At 31.2% G+C, this 24340-nt stretch overlaps 1 protein-coding gene across 1 annotated transcript in view; it reads left to right on the top strand.

Annotated features, from left to right (window-relative positions):
• LOC126890957 (dynein axonemal heavy chain 1) overlaps window positions 1–24340 on the top strand; it is a 148409-nt gene that overhangs the window by 116717 nt on the left and 7352 nt on the right. The window contains exon 11 of the mRNA XM_050660132.1: window positions 23254–23479. Coding sequence (XP_050516089.1) covers window positions 23254–23479 — 226 coding nt within the window. The remainder of the gene's footprint in view (window positions 1–23253; window positions 23480–24340) is intronic.

Consider the following 24340-nt stretch of genomic DNA (forward strand, 5'->3'; position numbering starts at 1 on the left):
TTTACTTTGAAGTTTGATGCAGTTTTTGAAGATATAAAATTAAATTGTGTTTGTGTTTAATATGGAAAATAAAAGTAAATACTATAAGTTTTTTTTGTAAGCATTTATTAACAATCAGAATTACATATTTTATGAGTTAATTTGATAACAAGTACAATAACTTATATCAATGTAGTATTGTACACTAAAATGGCGTTATGAGGTACATCACCCAGCGGTTTCACCTCAGTTTCAGCGAAGATCTATGGGCCATAATCTTCGCAATCTTCTGTTGTTTAGTGGCTGCAGTAATGGTAATATTAATTGGTTGTGGTGGCCTTCCAATTTCTCGTGGTGTCTGTTGGCTCTTTCTTGAATTACTGTGCTGACTAACGGGATGTTTAGGTCTGTATGAAGGGTTTGGTTGGAAATGTACCACGGGGCATTTGCGATGGTGCGTAGAATTTTTGATTGAGTTCTTTGGATAATTTTTGTGTTTGATTTGCTGGCACTCCATAGTTCTATACCGTACGTCCATATAGGTTTGATGACTGTTTTATAAATTAGATCAATCAATTGAGAGTCGAGATTTTCTACCTATAAGCCAATTAATTTCTTTCACCCTCAACTCAATTTGTTTCTTCTTCTTTAAAATGTGTTGTTTCCAGTTTAATTTAGAATCAAGATGAAGCCCCAGGTATTTGACGATGTTCTGTTGTGGTATGTTGACTTGATTAAGGCTAACATTTGGGCATTGGTCTTTCCTTAGTGTGAAAGTTATATGATATGTGTTGACTTAGTTTCATTAGCTTTTATCTTCCATTTCTTTAACCACTGTCCAATTTGGTCTAGGTGCTCTTGAAGTTTTAATACTGCAGCTCTTGGATCCTCTTCAGTTGCAAATATTGCTGTGTCATCAGCGAAAGTTCCAATGGTGGTTGTTTAATACCATTAAAAGTTCCAATACTATAAGTGTTGTTTAATACCATTGTGTTAAAGTACAACCATTAAAACCCCCAATAAAATATTTATTAGATTACCAGTTGATAAGAAAAGGCGTTTAATAAAGTGTTTATATGCATGTTTAAAGGACATTAAAGACATTTAAGTCCATTCTCAAGGTCTTCATGTATGTGACAATAATTTTAATGTAACAATATACGTAGCGCCGTCTGAAAGAAAACACTTTATAATTTTAATGTGCAAAATTCGAAAATTCGTTTTTGTAGTTTGACAACGACTTTCGAAGTGGAAATCGAAACATCATCAAATAAACTTAATTTTGAAGTGAAATTGTGGCTTATTCCCAAATAAAATAGTAAATTGCATTAAGACATCACAAGAAAATGGCTTCAGAACAATAGTGGAAAATGATTGCATTCCAACGGAATTACCTCTTTTTTATTTAATTTGATGGCTTTGGTAAAGACCAATTAGCCAGACAATTTTTACATCTAAGTATAATATTACATAACTAGAATAGGTATATGATATAAGTATAAAATTTTTACATATATTTAAGTAACATAATAAAAATATATTATACCTAGATATATATGCACACACATACGTGTACATATATAAACACATACATACATACATACATACACATATATTAACACACATACATATTTTTCTAATTAAAAAACATCATCCTTCTTCACGATTATATATTGGATAAATTATTAATTTGGTAAAAGGTAATGTGGGCAATTTTTTGTTTTGTGTTGTAAAATGGAATTATTTTCAGAATTGCTAACGAAGACATTGTTAGCAATTTACAATTTCATTTTGCACCTCTCGGTGTGATTATATAAACAATACAGTATATTAATATTTTTATTGAAAATTATACAATTTAAATTAATCGGCAAGCAAATTTTGTTATTAAGTACTTCACTATAAAATTTATCTGTGCGGAATTAGCTCAAACATTCCTAAAAAAATATATATTTTATTTAAATTTTAAACTAATTTTAACACTCACTACTTTCCAAAAATTTTTCTTAAAACAATACCAAAAATTAAAAAAATAAAAGAATAAAACGCACACAAACACATTGAAAAATACCACAAAGAAATGATTTCTGGACAATGATTGTTCGCAAAAATTTTATCTAAATACATATGTTCTGAAAAATTTATATAATAAATATACTTACAATCCTAAAATATATATAAAAAAGAATAAATAATTAAAATTTGCCTTGGGGATCCAACCCGTGCATATAAGGGTAATTGAGTTGTAAATTTAGCACGTTAAAATTCAGCCGTTAAGACACACCAACTGAACGTTTTAAACTTGTTGACAGTTGGTAATATTTGCTTATTGTCTAAATTTAATCAAATTAGTTTGATTTTTGTGGAATTAAAATATAACAAAATATAGAGTAAGAACAAATCATATATGTATTAGATGAAAATTGGTAGAAATTTGTTGAAAATCAAATTTTGTAAATCGAAGCCTTACCTACTACATTTTACATTTTCTAAATTGGTAGATATGTAATTTTTTATTACAATACTAAAAAATTTACAATTAAGTACCGGTTTCTTTTAAAAACTATTTAAATAGTCACTACAATTATAAACTTATTTTTGTCTCTGTCCTCACAACAATAAAAACTAAAACTTATCTATGACTAAAACACAATATTATTACATATTTACCCACAGCCGCCATACTAAATAATTTTTGACAGGTCATTGTAATACCCAATCAGAGCAAACGTATAACTTTTCATGAGAGAATGCAAAGATCATTTTCATAATTTCGAACATGTTCCAGAGGTTAAGCGGTCTCTAAGAGAAATTAGTACAAAAGATTGCCATAATGCCTCAACATGTGAGAATAAACACTAATTTTAGTAATGAATGGGTTGCATGTGTGAGTCCATACTATTGTAGTAAAGAAAAGAGAGACGTTCTCATAAACATTTTATTTTACAACTGACGACCGGTTTCACTGTCTACACTTTGCACAGCATCTTCAGGTCCCGGTTAAAGTAAAATTAAATGCTACAAACAACAAAAAACCAGAATTTGTTAAGTGGTCTGGTTTAAACCAAAAGTTAATGATCAAGCCAATATCCTAATAATCCTCCAATAAGTCTAATTTTAGTATTTTAATTACGACAATACAAAAATAATAAACATTAAAATCAAACAAGCTGAAAATGCGAGCATTTTCATAACGAAAACTTTGTTTATTTACGTATTTAAATTCATAATATGGACAATTACTATTACGAAAAGTTGTTTAGAATTAAAAATTATGTTCCAATTTGCAGCTATATCATTCTAATTTAAATGTTGTGAACTATAAAGATACTTTACTTAAAATTCATATTTTTTATATACCTCGTATAAAATTAATAAAATTTTATGTGATGGTTGCATCATTAATTTTATACCATGAAGAGCTTTTTATGCAGAATAACTTTTCTTCGTCAAATTAAAAATGCAAGAGTTATAAATGAAAATGATGATTTAAAATAAACCTTATTTTCGTTTCCAGCACCATCAAAACCTTAGGTTATACGAAAATTAGCCATTCACCACACCGTGGTCAGTATCTTGAGAAATAAGCGTTATTTTAAGAGTACCACTCGTTTATAAAGTCACATAACTTTTTCCTTATTGCATACTTTGACTTGAAATTTTCGAAAAAACTTCTTCATGAATTATATTTTATTCCTGTGTTGGTGAAAATTATATACTAAAAAGTTTGTCACTCAACTTTTTTAAGTAAACATGAAACTAACGAAATCTGACGACAAAATGTTTAAAAATTAAAAACTCCTCTTTTAATTTGTTTAAACAGTTTGAATAAAGCACATTGTTATTTAAATACTTCAAAGATGACACAGTAAAATTTTCAAAAGGAAATATTTACAGCGACCAAAGATACAGCGAGGTAAATTCGAAAAATAATTAAAATTGATTTTTCGCATTTTTGCATTAAATTTTTTATTTTTTAACATGTAGGGGAAGGCGGGGCAGAATGGGGTACTAAGTTGAAATTGATTTTTAAAAATAAGTTAGGATTAATTATTTAAGCTGCATATCGTTATATAAACTTATTGTAATGTTGTTGACATTTGACATCATATTACAATATTATTTTTTTATAAGAACAGGAACAGTAAGTTTGTTACTAAAATATTAAACAATGTCAATTGCTTTGTTCTGCCCCTGTACCGGGGCACAACGGGGTAGTCATTACAAGATTAGTGAAATTAATAAAAAAATAACTTAATAATTGTAATTATTAAGTCCAAATATTAAGTACCGTTGAAAAGTCATTTTATGTTAAGTTATGTTAAGCTAAGTTCATCACTGCCACTTTATTAAAGCCCATAACTCTGGCGCCAGATGTTGACTCAGGGTCCCGAAGTGATAAAGTAGGATTTCTCTTTAAAAATACATTGACCCAATCTTGGCCGGCGACTTCACTCGTAAATATGTGGGCTAGGCCATTTCTTACAGCTAACTGATAAGCTAAGATACGCAAATCTATTATCGTTAGACCAAATAATCGATACTACATAATTTTCAAATAGCTCATGAGCTCATATTCTTGCCTTTCGGTAAAAACAGCTTAAAATTTCCCTGCTGTTTTGTCAATATGGTACTGCGGATCTTTCCTTTTCTCTGCAGGTTATCTCCAGCTACTTTGGAGAACATTAAATTGCTTTAGAGCCTTCAGCATTATTCACACTTTTAGTAGACCATGGCTGTCTATTCGTCTTCCTTTTGTATACTAGAACCATCTGAAATAAAAAAAAAAAATAGTTAAATATAGAGTCCCTGTTTAATAAAAATAGTGTGGGCGGCACGGGGTACTTCCCCATTCCGCCTCAAGTGGACTTCCCCATTCCGCCCCAAGCACATGATTTATTTAATCAAGCTATGGTCACTCGAAAACGGTTGGTAAGAAAACGTTTGCCTGGACTAAATGAAAGCTAAATAAATACCTTACAAGTATTACCAACTAACGTTGTAAAAAAACAAGCGTGTGCAACTTACCTTGGTCATAAAATCACAAACAGTTACAAATTATAAGCGAAAAACCACGCAACGATAGATTCACGTTGTTAACGTCAAGAGAACTAGACAAACATGCCTACCGGTCTTCAGTCACACTACACTGATGGACTTTTAGTTATCGCTGCTAGTCTGCAGTACGTCATTAGTGCTACCCCCGCTACCACCAAGTCTAGATAAAAATAAACTTCATATTCAGATTCAGCGGTATCGAAAATATAAAGAATCACCAAAACTGGTCATTCAGTTTAAAGTTGATTTTCGTGGTCGGTATAACATAATTTTAGGAGTTGCTACCGCTCGTCTAAAAATGGAACAGTCTATTTATCATTAAAGGGGAGGCCGTATACTCGTACAAACCTTTGTTGTTAAAATATTATTGCTTTCAAAATATACTCAAAGTGTATTTTTAAACATCTTATTTATTTTATACAATAATTAAATTCACTATAAAATGTTATTTATATTTTATTAATAGCTAATTTAAAATTTAGTTTGACATTTACGAAGTGTCAAACTTAAATGTAAATACCAATTATCCTATGCTTTGCTTAACAAATTCAGATTAAAACTTGCCTACTTACTAATAGCAACGATTTCAGATGACGTTTAGTGTGTCGTAAGAAAATAAAAGGATTGTGACGTCACATTTTAGATTTTGAGGTAGGTTACCTCGAAGATGGTTAGAGATATCGAAATTTCGTTTTCAGATTTGAAGTCAGAAGACAAAACTACATAAGAGTCCATCGGTAAATCGGCTCTAGGTATTACAGGAGCGGCGACGCAATAACACATATACTTTGCGAATTTGTAAACGAAAAGTTTTTGTTGAAAATCACGTTTTATTAAATCTAATCTAACAAATTACAACACTTTAATAGCTGATCGGGGTTTGACTAGTCAAACCCCGATTTAATAAAGTTTAATTTTGACCTTTTCCTGACCAACTTAGTGTCTCTCCTAGGTTTGACTAGTCAAGGGCTGAAACTGTAATTTATTTCGGGCTTTGACTAAGACCGTCAGTCAGACCTGAGGATTGCCTAGTCAAACCTAGGAGTGCCTCAAATTCGGGCTTTGACAATAACATGTATAGTGAAAGCATCTGCCAGGAAGCGCATTTGGAAGCAAGCGAAGGAATCGTAATCAATGGAGAGGTTGTAAATAATATTCGATACGCGGACGACACTGTACTAGTTGCAAGAACAGTAGAAGAATTACAACGATTACTTACAAATTTAAATATTGCTCGCAACAATAATGGCATAACCATCAATATCAAACAAACCAAGTATATGGTCTTCAGTAAAAACATGACACAACCAGCACATATTAGTATAAACGGCATTCAAACTGAAAAAGTATCAAGTTAAAAATACTTGGGAACTTTAATAAACGAAACTGGAGACCAAAACAATAAAATAAAAAGATGTATCGAAATTGCCAGGGCCACCTTCATAACGATGAGAAAATTCTTCTGCAACAGAGATATAAGCATCCCTCTACGATTAAGAATGCTAAGAGGCTACGTATTTAACACGCTATTATACGGTGTAGAGGCCTGGACTTCCAAACAGAACGACATACAAAATATTGAAAGTTTCGAGATGCGGTGCTACCGTCGAATGCTGAAGATAAGTTGGGTTGAAAGAGTCACAAACCTTGAAGTATTACGAAGGATAGGAAAAGACTCAGAAATTTTGTTAACGATAAAACGAAGAAAACTCGAATATCTGGGTCACCTGGTGAGAGGACATAAATACGCATTACTTCAAAATATAATGCAAGGAAAAATATAAGGAAAACGGAATCCAGGCCGTAGAAGAATCTCATAGTTGCGGAATTGGAGAGTGGTTTGTCTGCACCACTAATGAACTTTTTAGGTCAGCTGTAAACAAGGTCAAGATAGCCTTGATGATTTCCAATCTCCAATAGGAGTGGCACAAGAAGAAGAATATGTGATGTTTAAAAAATGAGACTCGAATGATGACTAGTAGGAGCGAGTGGAGGGAGAATATCTAAATCTGTGCGTTACAAAAAATCAAAAAGTTATTTCAAATTCCTACAAGTTTTTATATCTAAAAATTGGAAAAATTCTTTGTAAAAGGTATAAAATTTTATTAAAATCCCTTTGAAGGGCTACATTACAACAAAACGTTTTCGATTTTATAAAAAAATCATCATCAGTGTTAGATAGATTGGATGCTAGCTGAGCCACCAAAGAAAATTATTCGGGTAAAAACCATTTAAATATAACATGGATGCATTAACGGTGCATACTTAAATAAAATGCCTTATGATGGATACATGGCAACAGGATAATGCCCTTATAGTCCTGTCGCCAGGGGGGGTACAACGGCCTCGTTAATTCAGATGGACTTACTCAAGTTTTTTTTATGTATTTTGACCCGTAGAACACGAATTTTTTGGGTAACAGTTGATCCGGATGTCGATAAGATTGTTATAGACCAAGAACTTGAGGAATAAAATAACAGCGATTTTTGGCAAAACAAAACAATTTTTTGTATTTTTTGGGCCATTTTAAGTAAAAAATATTTCTACAAGTTTTTTCGTAGGATGCACAGTTTTCGAGATAAACGCGGTTGAACTTTAAAAAAATCGAAAAATTGCAATTTTTGAACCCGAATAACTTTTGATTAAAAAATAAAATAGCAAGTCTGCTTACCGCATTTGAAAGTTTAAGTCAAATTATATCGGTTTTGATTATTTGCATTGGTAAAAATTTATTTTTTTATTGTTTAACAAAGCTATAAACACATAGGGTTTCCCGTGCTTTTACATGCGTTTTAACGCATGTAACGTAGAAATAGTCTTGATTGCACTAGTACCTATTCTACCTACTCGTTCGATTTTAAATGAGAAATCATAGAAACATCACTCACGCACTAGTTGTTTGTAGCTTTGTTTAACAATAACACAATAAATTTTTAGCAATGCAAATAATCAAAACCGACATAATTTGACTTGAACTTTCAAAGGCGCTAAGCAGAATTGCTATTTTATTTTTTAATCAAAAGTTATTCGGGTTTAAAAATTGCAGTTTTTCGATTTTTTGAAAGTTCAACCGCGTTTATCTCGAAAACTGTGCATCCTACTAAAAAACTTGTAGAAATATTTTTTGCTTAAAATGACCCAAAAAATACAAAATATTGTTTTGTTTTGCCAAAAATCGCTGTTATTTGATTCCTCAAGTTCTTGGTCTATAACAATCTTATCGACATCCGGATCAACTGTTACCCAAAAAATTCGTTTTCTACGGGTCAAAATACATAAAAAAAACTTGGGTAAGTCCATCTGAATTAACGAGGCCGTTGTACCCCCCCTGGCGACAGGACTATTAGGTAATGTATTGAATTTCCCAACACGTGGGATGCAAATTGAGTTGTTTACATTCCAATGACTTAATGGAAATCTTCATAAGGCATTTTATTTAAGTATGCACCTATAATGCATCCATGTTATATTTAAAGGGTTTTTGCCCGAATATTTTTCTTTGGTGGCTCAGCTAGCATCCAATCTATCTAACACTGATGATGATTTTTTTATAAAATCGAAAACGTTTTGTTGTGATGTAGCCCTTTAAAAAGATTTTAATAAAATTTTATACCTTTTACAAAAATTTTTTCCAATTTTTGTGATTGATGGTATACAGCCAACTACAGGAAAAAAATTTCTTTCCTTGTGGATTTTTTATATCTACTTTTTTTAACTTGCATATAGTCGGTTCGCTAAACTCAGACGCAACTGGCTAGATATTTTAGTCGATAAATTTTTTGTTTTTTGCCAATTTTGCAAAAATTGGCAAAATTACTAACTATTTAGTGATTATTAACTATTTAGTAATTATTTTTTGCCAATTTTACTAAAATTGGGAAAATTACCGACTAAAATATCTAGAAAGTTGCGTCTGAGTTTAGCGAACAGACTATACTTATGCTTTTTGCAAACATTTCAAATATGCAGTTAATTAATAAAATAATTAATAAATAAATACTGTAATTGGTTGAAACAACTTAAAAAAATTATCCAAACATCAACATCTTCATTAGTAATGTTGTTGGTCGAATAAATAGTTCATATTTTATTAATTTTATTTTATTAATTTATTAATTTTAATAATTAATTTATTAATTTATTTTATTAATTTTATTAATTCATGGAAATGACAAGAAAAATTTAGAAAGTGTAAACATTAGTTTGATATTATGGAAAATATAATAGTTAATATGGCTAACCAAAAAAAGGCCAGACTAATTAGGATCGCATTCAATACTCTATCAATTAATAATTACTAAATAAAATTAAATAATCAAATAATATATGTGTTATTACAAAAAGATATAAGTTCATTCAATTATAATTGGTCCGAAAGTAAAGTTATAAATTTGGGGAAATCTGATAGGTATATTGAGAATATATATGGTCGATAATAATAATAATAGAGTTTATTTGTAGCAATTAGTACATAATAATAAACCCAAGTTCTCACTGAAGTTGTTAGTCACATGGACTACAACTTGTGCGTGAGGGTTAAATTTTGATTATAAAACAACATTAATTTATCTTAAAGTTTACAAAAGGGTATTAAATAGTCTGTTTCGCCCATCTGTCTTCAAATTTGGGCTCCTCTTCTCACTAATTCAGTTAACGTTAAATTTTGTTTATCGGACCTACGAAAATCTCTAATAAAATTCAACAAAGGATTGCGAAAAACTTCAGATGGGATTCTTCTGGCGGGACTTCGTTTTATATGAGAATTATCATGACTTTTAAGGTGTTTTATTCATTTTTACAGTAATAATTTTCTCAATTTATGAGATGATATCGATGATAATATAGACCTTTTTAATGCATATAATGATAGAGTATCCTTGTGGGATCGGTACTCACCGGAGGGACCGCAGACGTTCGGATACAATTAGCGTCTCTTTGCAAAGACAATGACGTCGACTTTGCAAAGTAACAAGACTCTTACTCAACACACACACTACACATTACACTAGGTACCTAATTGGAAAAATCCACTGTACCACCACCATGCCAATGTCCATTAGTTGTAGAGGCATTAGCTAAATAAAAAAATTGATGGAATGGAAGACTAAAATTCACCTTTAAGTTCCTGGTGAAAATAACATCGAAACTGAAAATATCACAATTAACTATTTTTAATGGGAAATAAGCCACAATTTTACTAAAAAAATGATTTTATTAACCTTATTAATTAACCTTCTGTTTCGATTAAATGATTTTATTAATATTTTTTGTATTTTGATAACGGCATCCGATTTGGACGTCGAAACGTTGATAAAATAATTTTTTTAGTAAAATTCTGGCTTATTTCCCATTAAAAATAGTTAATTACACAAATGCCACAAGAAAATAGCTTCAGAACAACATAAAAATATCTCAATCAGCCGGACCTGTTCTAAGGAGATTCGTTGAATCCATTGTGGTTCTGTGTAGTTGTGAACTCACTTTCTCAATTCAACTAACTCAGGTTTTAGTATCAAAAAATAACATCAATGTCGTGGCGAAGCTTAATTATCTATTGTATATGGATGATTTGAAATAAATGGCTTCCACTCGAAATCAACTATCAGACGCTAAAGACTGCATAATTCTTTTCTAATGATTTTAGTATGCACTTCGGTCTAGACAAGTGCCGTGTTTTAAATATAGTTAGAGCCCGGAGGATTCGACATGCAAAATAGACAAAACGTTTAGGACACAGGTGAAAATGATATGTATAAATGTTAGTCCAGAGAAATAAGATTTTTCTCGTGACACATCCCCCTCCAGGCCGAAACCAAATTTTTTGAGTAGTAAGGACATCTATATTATTAACCTATATGTTTCCTGCAGCCGATTTTGATGATATACATAGTTATAAACAAATGAAGATCAAAAAACACTAAATTTTCGCTTTTTTCGTCTATTACCAAAAAGTTAAGCACTTTATACAAATTTGAGTGTAAGAAACTCATAAATCGTATAAAAAACTTCAATATGGCGTTCGCTGAATATGTCCATCCCTATTGGTTGCTTAGAAAATTGCAAAATAAACCATAAATTTTGAGTTTTTAAAAATATTCATAACTTATGTAAAAATTAACTTAGAACCTTCTTATTACACGGAATGCTGATACTTCTTGTACTTAAATTATATTTTAAATTTCAAAGCAATTGGTCAAATAGTTTAAAAGTTATTTAATTTGTTTATCCCAAATTCATTTTTTTTGCAACACTACAAGTCAGAACATTGTGAGGCTACAATCATACTTCGGACAGTTTATGAAAGAACATTTATACTATTACCATTATTAAAAATAAATGACAAAAAATAATTTTAAACAGTGTAAAATTATTTTGAAAAAACATGTCGATTTTTTGCTTATTTATAAACAATTAGAATAACTTTTTAACCGTTACCTGTAGAAAAATTATTTTTTCATATTTAGAAAGACTGAATTTTTATACACACTTAGAAAGAAAAACAACTGTCCTAGGACAATTAGAGACAAAGTTAGCCCCCCCATTTATTTAATTCACATGTTTTTGCAAAATAATTTTGCAATATGTATAATTATTTTTTGTAATGTTTTTTAATTAAATTAATACTGTAAATTTCCTTCTTCCATAAACTATCCAAAGTATTACTGTAGCTTCATCATTTTCTGACTTACAGTTTTGCAAAAAAAATAAATTTGGGAAAAACAAATTAAATACCTTTTAAACTATTTGACCAATTTCTTCGAAATTTAGGGTATGAATTAAGCACCATAAGTCTCAGCATTCCGTTTAATAAGAAGGTTCTAAGTTAATTTTTACATAAGTTATAAATATTTATAAAAACTCAAAATTTATGATTTATTTTGCAATTTTCTAAGCAACCAATAAGGATAGACATATTAAGTAAACGCCATATTGAAGTTTTTAATACCGTTTATGAGTTTCTTACTCTCAAATTGGTTTAAAATGCCTATTTTCTTAGTAATAGACGAAAAAAGCGAAAATTTACCGTTTTTTGATTTTCATTTGTTTATAACTATGTATATCATCAAAATCGGCTGCAGGAAATATGTAGGTTATTATTATAGATGTCCATACTACTCAAAAAATTTGGTTTCGGCCTGGAGGGAGTTGTGTCACCAACAGGCTATTTTTTTTCCTTATTTCTCTGAACTATATTGGAAAATTGACAATAAACAAATGAAAACTGAGATAACTAAGGAGTTTATATGAAGGGTAAAACAGCTGCTGCGTTCACACCTTAACAGTACAAATTTGTTTAAGGCACTAAACACCTACGTATGTTCCGAGTTTAGCTATTCATTTCATATTGTTAAGTAGACAAAAACGGATAGAGAAAATCTTCATCGAAAAGTAAGAACACACCTCACAAATGCACAAAAACACCTTCCTCGAAATGCAAAGTACGGAAAAATGCGCACCTGGATGGGTAAGCATCTGCACGGGTGACATCTTAATGATGTCAGCTAAGACTATCTCGACAATACAGCGTCGAATTATTGGTTGACTTAAGAAAAGATGCTCCCTGAAACAGAAGGTTCATGACTAGCCATTCAGGATCAGGTTATACCAACCAAAAATTACCTAAAATATATCGTTTACGACCCTCAGATCCAAAACCACAAATGCCGATATGGATTTCAAGCCCAAGAAACCATCCAATATCTTACAGGGGACTGTCAGGCATTTTCTGCAACTGAATACAAGGAACGGCATCACTCAGTAGAAAAGATCCTCCATCAAGAGGTTGCTATCAAGCTGGGACTTGACCATACGAACCATCTCCCATATTATCAATACGTTCCTTACAGTATGCTTGAGAATGACAACTACACGCTATTGGCGGTGTGCAAGTACTTGGAAGGGGAAACGAGAAACGACCCTGCGCGAGTCGCGGAGAAATATTGCAACTATCTTAAATAATTCATATTGTCAATTGAAATTGTCAAATTGACTTATATTTCATACCTTCTGTCAATGAAGCAGAAAAATTATATATTGCTCCACAATATTGATATGATATGCAATTATTATATAAAGGTAAATTTAATTAATTTTATTTTGCTTGCAGTACTGCATTTTAATAACTAATTTTATTTACTACATACAATTGTTGACGTTTTCACAACATAACCTGAATCTTATTTTTTCTTCTTATTATTTTTTTGGACTATGGCCTTGACAATTATCCAGTAACCAGGACTAATATAATTGGCTTATATAATTAAAAGTGCGAATTTTAGTATAGAGCGTAGAAATAGGGGTCGCTTTGCCGAACTTGCACGGTCCCAATACTGGGACCACAGTGTACCCACAGATCAAACAGTGGCACATAATAGACCAGATCTTGGACTAGTCAATAAATTGACAAGACAAACAACTATAATTATTGATGTGACCATACTTGACATACATCTAGCAAGAATTAAAATTTTTGATTCAAATCTTTGTACTGAATGTCAGAAGGTGGGTGATTTGAATCACACTTTCTTTGAGTGCACAAAATACATTCCACACAGCTATAATTTAATCAAAGATTTAATAAAATGTAATGTTTTTCCACCTTTCAATATATCCTATCTATTGTCTCTGAACAGCAAAAATATATATGATTGTTTAATGAAATTTATCTGTGAAACTAAAATTAACCTCTAAATTTATTAATCCTGATAATTTGATATATTATGTACATATGGAAAAAGAAGAAGAAGAAGATGTATAATGGAAAAATGTGGTGAGCAACTTGGATAGCCCATACCGGCCAGCTGCAGCTTTTGAACTGAGTAGAGAGCTGTGGAAGAGTTTGCTATGGAACTCTAAGGACCTCATTGCCTTCTTTATGTATAGAGACTGGAAAATATGCACTAAAAAATGTCTAAAATATGCATGCAATATGCATTTTAAAACAAGCTGAATATGCACAATTAACATGCAAATATGCATTTATATATGCACTTATTTTTATATGAATAATTTTATGGTTTACGTTAAATACATAAATAAATAAAAAATAATAAAAATAAATAAATAGGTTTGAATTTAAACCAAATTGTATTATTATTTCTTAATATATTTTTTTAACTTCAGGTTTTGTGACAAATAAAACGGCAAAATATTTTATTTTGACCACAAGATAAATAAGAGTACAATAAAATAAATGTACATATTTTTATTGTTACAATATTGATTCATATTTTCTAAACTAATATTATAAAAAGAGTACAATAAAACAAATTTACATATTTTTATTGTTACAATAAATAATCATATATTGATTCATATTTTCTAAACTAATATTATGTCTTCTATCTGTTAATATTTGTTTATAGGCAGAAAAAGATCTCTCAACGTCACAAGATGTAATTGGGGCATATTTAAACTTTGCTATTAGAGACGGATCCATATTAATATTTTCATCGAAGTTTCCAAAATTGATTATATTATTTATTGAACGCAATAAAGTGAAACCCTCATTTTTGTTTAAAACGTCATCAAGTTTATCTTTAATTTTTACTCCAATTTCCCCATTCAGATTTGTTATTTTCTGTTTAACCGAATCAACAATAGACATACTATTGTGAAGACATAAATTTTGAGCCTCTAATTTTGTAATTGAACTTTCAATGATATCGAAATTCGATTTTATATACAACAATTGATTTTTAATAGACTTTTCTTTAAAAATGTTTTGACAGTTATCAATAGCGGTACAAGTCGGATCAAAACTTGAAATAACGCTTTTGATGTCGTCGTAGTGTTCAGATAAAAATATAGCACTTTTAAGCCAAGTTCCCCATCTGGTTAATACTGGTTCTGGTGGTAAAGGAATATCGGGAAGCATCTCCCTATATACCTGTACACGTAGTGGTGCTTTCAGAAATACTTTTTTTACATTATTTATTAAGGTGTTTACATTGGGAAATTCAATTCTAACTTTCTCTGCAACTCTGTTTAGGCCGTGCGCCAAACATGTACAGTGAATTAAATTAGGGAAAAAGATTTTAAGATTGGATGCAGCTTTCATCATATATGAGGCGGCATCACTAAGCCTTAATAATATTTTTTCAAATGGTACTTGATCAGGTAAAAAAAAATTTGTTAGGGATTCGTTAACAAATCTAGCTATTGTAGCATAGTTTGTTTTTTCCAAACATTTTACACTAATTAAGTATGAGTTTTTAAAATCGCCAGAGTCGTTAAGAACTCCAACAATTAGATTCGCAATTTGTCGACCCTTTGTATCCGTTGTTTCGTCGACGGAAATCCAAAGATATTCGGCTTTTAACTGATTTTTAATACTCGTCATCACATCTTTGTAACATGCACTGACATATTTTTTCCGAAGAGTTGAAGAACTTGGTATTTGAGCTGGTTTATCTTTAATCTTGCAATAAGTTTTTAAAAAGTTTTGACACGATTTATGTTCTAACTTGTGCAGAGGGATATTGCAGTTCAAAAAAAAATGGCATAAATCCTTTGCAAAGGTTTCTTGCCCAACTGACGTATTCTGAATCTGCAAACTGTTCTGTAGAATCTGCTGGCGAGGTTTATTATCATTTTTTGATAGCTTAGTTTGGTGAAGTGAAGTTTTTATGTGTTGAACTACTTGGAATTTCTTTTGACATGGAATCTGGAATATAATGATAATGATGTTTTAGATGTTTTCGTAAATAGATACCTACATTAAAATGATCAAACTTTTTAAACCTCCCCCAATTTTTTTTTATTTCTCAAAGTGAAATTGAAATCGTCAAACAATAAAGTACAGTCAGTGTACCGTAGTATACAGGGTGGGCCACTCTCAACACCTCGCTCTGTATAAGCCAAACCGTTGCGAACTTTAAAAAACAGTTTTTGAAGAAATGGGACGGTTTGTCATTTTAGAATAGACAGACACATAGATGTGCAAAGAAGTTTGATAAGTTTAAAAATCTATTGAAGTGGAGAACTTACCTTTTTATCACAAATGGTGCAAAACATACTTTCACTGTCGATAACTTTTAGATGATTGTTACTTCCAATCCAACTTCTGAGAAGACTTGATTTTTCCCTTGCTACTTTAGGCATTTTCACAATAATAATAAAATGATTTTTTTACACAGTATAGTCAATAACTTGCAATCACAAAAGTTGAATAATCGGCGATTGATTTAAGACTAACCATTCATAAAATAAAATAATCTATCCTACCCTTAAAATGCTTAAAATTTCGTTTTGGTTGGTTTTCCCAGAATAATTCATAGTTGGCCGACACCAGCAGAAAGTACAGGTAATATTTGTAATGTTATTCAAAATATAATCGGTATTTACTTAGGTAATTTGTAAATTCTGAGAAGTCTATAAATCTTAAATATCCGGATAATGATACCTGCAGCTATAAATAACGCCCATTATGTTTATGGGTACAACAACAAAGGAGCTTAACAGCAAAATATTTACTTTCACATTTTATTTTAATGGATGTTGATGTTACTAATATATACCTTATTTTTAAATGGGGTAGAGTAAATTCCCATCAAAATATGCATTTATATGCTCTTAAATCTCCAAATATGCAAGGCATATGCATTTATGAAAAACATGAGAAATATGCAGCATATATATGCATATGCATTTTGCATATAATCCAGTCTTTATTTATGTATGAATAGAAAACAAAAAAGTTGTGACTGGCTAATTGACACCCAAGTCTATGCCATAAAACAAAAAGAAACAAAAAAAAAATACTTGACATTAATAATCTACGTAATAAATTTACTGATAATGTGATAATGTTTCGATTTGAGATTTTAATTATATTTTTTTAATACAAAATTAACAAGAGATATATAAACCAATTATATTTCAATTTACGACAAACACAAGTGTATTTTCCAATTAGTATAGAATATCTACTAAGTTGTCATGAAATGGAAATAATTAAAAATAAAAATGTATACCATTTTTATTCAGTTTCAATGCGAAGGCAAAACAATCTTAGTTTTCACTTAGAATACGGAGCGCATTCCAGCACTCTGAGTCGACGATTTTCGAATTTATTGGAGTCTCATTAGAGAGACGTTCGTAGGCCTGCTGCTCCATACTCTAAGTAACCAACAACGAGAGTTCATCCCCCACACCGCAACTGACGTGGATGGATTAGGTGACTAGCGTCATCTGGCAATTGAAAGGTAAAGTTTTCAATGTTAAAAGCGACATTAATAATATTGAAAAATATTAAAAATATTACCAGAAGATTTTTAAATTGAAAACTTATTGGTCCATTTCTCAGGTGACACCTCCAAGGCTTCTACAATATGCAAGCCAGATGGATGCTGCAGTGAAGACAAAAGGGAAGGAATTCTACACTATGCAGTCACAACCCCCGTCTGCAGCTTGGTAAAGTTCCAACGGAAAATGGACCTAGTTACTCTATAGGAGTAATACTAATATAAAAATAAAAATGTATACCATTTTTATTCAGTTGCAATGCGAAGGCAAAACAATCTTATTTTTCACTGAGAATACGGAGCGCAGTCCAGCACTCTGAATCGATGATTTTCGACTCTTATTGGAGTCTCATAGGAGGGACGTAGGCCTGCTGCTCCATACTCTCTCTTCGATGAGACTCTAATAAGGGTCGAAAATCGTCGATTTAGAGTGCTGGACTGCGCTCCGTATACTAAGTGAAAAATAAGATTGTTTTGCCTTCGCATTGCAACTGAATATAAATGGTATACATTTTTGTTTTTATATTAGTATTACTCCTATAGAGTAACTAGGTCCATTTTCCGTTGGAACTTTACCAAGCTGCAGACGGGGGTTGTGACTGCATAGTGTAGAATTCCTTCCCTTTTGTCTTCACTGCAGCATCCATCTGGCTTGCATATTGTAGAAGCCTTGGAGGTGTCACCAGGGAAATGGACCAATAAGTTTTCAATTTAAAAATCTTTTAGTAATATTTTTAATATTTTTCAATATTATTAATGTCGCTATTAGGATTGACTACTTTACATTTCAATTGCCAGATGACGCTAGTCACCTAATCCATTCACGTCAGTTGCGGTGTGGGGGATGAACTCTGGTTGTTGGTCACTTAGAGTATGGAGCAGCAGACCTACGTCTCTCCGATGAGACTCCAATAAGAGTCGAAAATCATCGATTCAGAGTGCTGGAATGCGGTCCGCATTCTAAGTGAAAAATAAGATTGTTTTGCCTTCGCATTGCAACTGAATAAAAATGGTATACATTTTTATTTTTATATTAGTATTACTCCTATAGAGTAACTAGGTCCATTTTCCGTTGGAACTTTACCAAGCTGCAGACGGGGGTTGTGAATTGCATAGTGTAGAATTCCTTCCCTTTTGTCTTCACTGCAGCATCCATCTGGCTTGCATATTGTAGAAACCTTCGAGGTGTCACCAGGGAAATGGACCAATAAGTTTTCCATTTAAATATCTTTTAGTAATATTTTTAATATTTTTCAATATTATTAATGTCGCCATTAGGATTAAAAACTTTACCTTGGAAATAATTAAGTTATTATACTTCTAAATTACTTGAAAGAAACAAATATAGTCATTTCAGTGAAATAGGTATAAATATAAAAAACTAATAAATTGAGGTAAAAATAAAATAAAAATCTGTGGCTAACGAACTTGCATCCAAGCCATCTTTTCATACACACACACACACATACACACATAAATTTACTGGAAAGATAGATAAGTACAGAGATCTGGAAATTTAAATACAAAGACAATGGAGAATGCAAAGTACCTACGCATGGTACCTACTCAAGTACCTACCTGTTAATATGTTTACCACTGGAGTCATTCCGAAGAACCTCATCGAAAACATAAAAAAGCTGGGTCTAAATGAACATCTTTATAAGACCATGCTGAAAGCATGGCCAGATGTATATCATCGACGGCCAGATGTGAACAAAAATTTTTGGGAGATACTCCATCATCCCGTCATCTAGGGCTCGATAACAAGGAAAGAGCTTAATTCTTTTGATCCCGTAGGTAATTAGGATGAGTGAATTTTCCTCTTAGAGGAAAGAGAGAGCCGTATGTCTAAATCTGAAATAATCAGATAATTTCTTTGTTATTATAAAAACTATTATTTTTTTTAATTAAACAAAAATTGGAAAAAAAAGTTTATTCAATTATTATAATTAATCAGAAAGTAGAGTTATAAATTTTGGGAAATCTGCAATCAAAATCTCAATATGTATCAATTGTACGGCCTAACGCTTTCATGAATGTTTATTCACTTCTTATGTAATGAGGAGCTCGCTGGAAATAGTTATTTTCCTAACAAGTGCAGAAAGTCATTCTCTTCCGCACGCGACTGCAGTTTGCCGAACGACGCGAAGCGGGAGTTCGGCAAGCAGTCGAGTGCGGAAAAGAGACTTTCTGCAAGAGTTAGAAACAATATTTTTTCTAAGAGTCTTTAAAAAATTACCAAATGTTAATCAATTAATTTAATTGATATGAAAATACATACACAAATTAATTCTTTGACAAGGTTGTCAAAACCAAACTTTCAATATAATTAGTTAGCATGACGACGATTTTGGTTTCCATGATGATGATTCAAAACGACTGTTATTGTCTACCGATTTGACTTTCGAATATTATGTCAAAATAATTTTATTTCATCGAATTGTCGCGTTAATTTCATTAAAACAGGAACACAATAAGATATATTTGAAATAAATTAGTAAATAATATCTAAATATTAGTTTATTGCATGTATTCTAATTACTTTAAGACCATATTAATATATCTAAATTAACAAGCGTGCGGAAAAGTAAAAACCGCGTGCGGAAAAGTAACACGCGTGCGGAAAAGTAACACGCCTGCGGAAAAGTGAAACTTTCTAAACTAAAATGCGTGCGCGAAAGTAGACATTTTTGAACGCTCGTAGAAAAAATTAGTTTCCGAACGCGTTTCACAAATTACACATTCTAGCCCGATCAGGGAACACAAAATTTTACGAAAACCTCCAAAAAAATAAAGGAAGGATGAAAATTTGGAAATAGGTAGTTGAAATTGAAGACGCTGGTGCAAGAAGGGATAAGTAACAATATGTAAATTTTACAGGAGAAGCAAAAAAAGTTTTATTTTTTAATTTAAAATTTATGTTGTTCATGAAGTAGGGCCGAACTAATACAACAGGTATATATGATTTTGCCGCCATTCTACAGCCGAACAACAATGCTATTAAGGAAAAAAAATTTGGTGCAATAATAGGATAAGTTTAAGCCTTTTTTGTACTGTAGTTTACAGCAGGTGCAAGAAGGGGATAAGTTACATTAAAACCCATTTTCAGACGAAATAATTTATTATTAAAACCTCCATATTTTACTAAACCGTACCTCTCGTATTAGCACTATGTTAACTCTCCAACAGTTTCTCGGTGACTATGTGACTTAGATCGCGTTCGTAGCTCGTGCAGATACCGGTACCTTACCCAATCGCGGCAAGCCACCGGTGCAATAGTGGGACAGAATAACACACATATAAAAATTAATTCAAAATTTGGTGCAAGAATGGGATAAGTTACACATTTCTTATACTGTTCTTGCACCAGACCATACCAGGGGATAAGTAGTTTTCTCTTATAATTTCAGTATCTATTACCTATACATATCTTATACTTGCGCCAGGCAAGAACAGTTATTTTTTCAACCTAAATAAGCACCTATCTCGCTTTTGCAGAATTTGGTACTTATCCCCTTCTTGCACCAGAGTCTTCAATTGTCTATTATTATATAAGAAAAAGTTTAAAATTCTACATCCCCTCCATTTTACAAAAATTGGGAAATACGGGTTGAAAAATATTTTCTCGTGGGTGAAAAAATATACGTTCAAAATAGGCCCGGAATTGGATACAATGACTAATTCTAAGCAACTTTTGTTCTATAGAGTTTTTTCTCTAAGTCAATACTTTTCGAGTTATTGGCGAGTGAATATGTTCATTTTTAACAAAAATTAAAAAAAATGGTGTACGCGTGAGGTCTGCAGACCCAGTATAAGCGGAGTTGTAGCTAATGAAAGGTAGGTTCTTCTTCGTCAAACTCCAAATCGAATATTTCAATGCGAAATAACCAAAAAACAGAGCACTTTGCAAAGTGTTTAAAAAAAGGTTTACTTTTGTTTTTTTTTTAAATTTCTAACATTAAAAATAAGTGAGTTATGCTCAAAATATTGTTGGTCCCTTTTATTTTTTGGTACAAAAATAGCGAAAATCACCCCCTAATTAGCTTCCCAAATAAAATTAATCGTAACCGCTTCACAAGTTACTTTACCTATGTATTGTAAATAGGTCAAAAATGATTTATTTGAAACGTCACTTTTAAGTATTTAAATCGTAAAATTTATTGTAAAAATGGATAAAACACAATCAAAAGTCATGGTAATTCTTTAGAAAACGAAGTCCCGCCATAGGAGTCCCACCACAAATTATTCGCAATCCTTTTTTTAAAATTCTATGAGATTTTCGTAGGTCCGATAAACAAAATTTAACAGTAACTGAATCAGTGAGAAGAGGAGCCCAAATTTGAAGGCAGATGAGCAAAAAGACTATTTTTGATTCCTTTTTGTAAATTTTAAAATTATTTAGTGTTGTTTTATAATCAAAATTTAACCCTCACGCACAAGTTGTACATACAACTTCAGTGAGGAACTGAGTTTATTTTATATGTACAATTTATTTGCTACAAATAAACTCCATTATTATTATTATATTATTATTATATTATTGTTTATATTATCTATAAGTTTCATTGTTTCAAAGTGCTCAGTTTTAAAAAAATTTTTTTAAACATTTTTTTAATTAAAAAAAAAAAATGGAATTGTTCATGGAAATAACTTAAAAATTATAAGTAATACCAAAAATTTTAAAGAATAATAAAATGTACGCTTTGCGCTTTTCTGAATATTTTTCCTCTTTTGTTTTCTTTTTATACTAAAATTGATTAGGCTATAGCTGTTCAAAATTTGCCTATACTTGTGATTAGTTACTCGTTCAAGCCATTTAACTACAGCTTTTTCAAAAATAAGCACTTTGAACCGATGAAACTTACAGATCATATAAATAATACATAAGCAAAGTGAAGTGGTAATGATAAAATTTATTTGTGATTAGGGGGTGATGTTCGCGATTTTTTTACCAAAAAATAAAAGGACCCAACAATATTTTTAGCGTAACTCACTTACCTTTAATGTTACAAGTTTTTAAAAAAACAAAAATAATCCTTTTTTTAAACACTTTAAAAAAGTTGAAATGAATTTCTCCGCAAAGTGCTCCGTTTTTGGGTTATTTCACATTGAAATATTCGATTTGGAATTTTATAAAGAAGAACTTACTTTTCATTAGCTACAACTCTGCTTCTACTCGGTCTACAGACCTCAAGTATACACCATTATTTTTAGTTTTTATAAGCTATATTTTTTCTAAGAATATTTTTTTCGCTGAAATACTTACTTTTAAGTTATCTCAGAAAAACCGTCCAAAAACATGTTTTTTTCTGTTAAAAATGAACATATTCAGTTCAAGTTGCTTAGAATTAGTCATTTTATCCAATTCCGGACTTATTCTGAATATATATTTTTTACCTTCGAGACGGGGTATTCCCCTCTATTTTTAAAAAATGGAGGGAATGTAGAATTGTAAATTATCTTAAAATAATTTTCTTATGGATTGTAATAATTATCTTATAAATTGTAAAAAATTATCTTATGGATTATCATATAATCCTTGCCTTGTATACAGTGATGAGCGCGCTAATAACCGGCAAAAGAACGCAAAGGATGGAAAGCATAAGCCATTGTGAAATAAAAAGGGATTCAACTAATAAAGGTGGAAATTATCGATATAAACGTATAAATTAACATTAAATTACATATTTTCCTATCTTTAGACGTTTGTGACAGGAGTATTTTATTAAATTCTCCTATCACAGAGACAGTTGTCATACTCCTCCGATACGTCTGAAGGTGGGAAACTATGTAATGTAATGTTAATTTATACGTTTATATCGATAATTTCCACATCTACTAGTTTCATCTATTTTTACTTCATAATGTATTATGTTTTCCATCTTTTGCGTTATTTTGCCGGTTATTATCGTGATCATCACTGTATATTACTAAGCATACGCAACACTAAACTCATGTTTTTTTGTTTTAGCAACTACAGACAAGAAAATCATTCAGCTTTTGAAGTAAAAGAAGAAGTTTCCAAGCAAGTCCGTCTTAAAACCAGCCTGGAATCTACTCTTCCCATTATAATTTTCATAGGACCTTTTCATGTTTCGGTAGATTATCTAAGAAATATTTTGATTAATAAAAGACAAGATATAATCATTAAACTTCTCGATGCGTTTGCTGAGAGGATGAAAGAAAATATAGAAGAGGTAAGTTTTTTACATTATTATTCTATCATAAGGATGTAAAGAAGAGCTTACTCAATTAATTTATTCATTTTAGCATCCGCATATTACTTTTAATTCAGTCAATGTCTAACAAAAATATCTATCTGCCATATTTATTGATACTTCAGGGGCTTATAACAACATAATTTAGATCCTATTGTTCGAAAAGCTAAAGCAGAATGATAGTCCATTCTTATGTGCATATCTATGTGTTAGTAAACTCCTTATTAGACAGGTATCCATTCAGGGTAATAATATGTTGATTGGCACAAGGAGTAGTGCATCAAGGTTTACCACAATTATAAAAAAATATGCATTGAAATCCAGATCCCATAATGTATTGAGCATTATAAAGTAATTAAAAAGAAATACATAATCTTTTTTTGTAAATCACTTTTAATTTAGCTTGCACTTCTCGTAGACTGTGTTATCGACTGTACTGACAGTTGAGAAATTGCAGCGTGCCCATAATAGCCAATTGCCAATTGAAGTGGTCAAATTGACGTATATTTCATACCTACTGTCACTGAAGAAGAAAAATTATATGTTGCTCCACAATATTGATATGATTCCTTCTTCTTCTTCTTTAGGTGCCGTGTCTGTATTCAGACGTTGGCCGTCATCATGCTTACAATTTCCTGAAATCTCTCTCTATCGGCTGCTGCGCGAAATAATTCTTCTACTGTGCAGCCAAAACATTGTCTAATATTACGCAGCTATGAAAGTTTCTTTCGACCAATCCATCTCTTTCCTTCCACTTTTCCTTGTATTATAAGGCGAAGCAGATGGTATTTAGGTCCTCTAATTATATGGCCAAAGTATTCTGTTTTTCTCCTCTTTATG

Source organism: Diabrotica virgifera, chromosome 9 (assembly GCF_917563875.1).
Source record: "Diabrotica virgifera virgifera chromosome 9, PGI_DIABVI_V3a".
Classification (NCBI taxonomy): Eukaryota; Metazoa; Arthropoda; class Insecta; order Coleoptera; family Chrysomelidae; genus Diabrotica; species Diabrotica virgifera.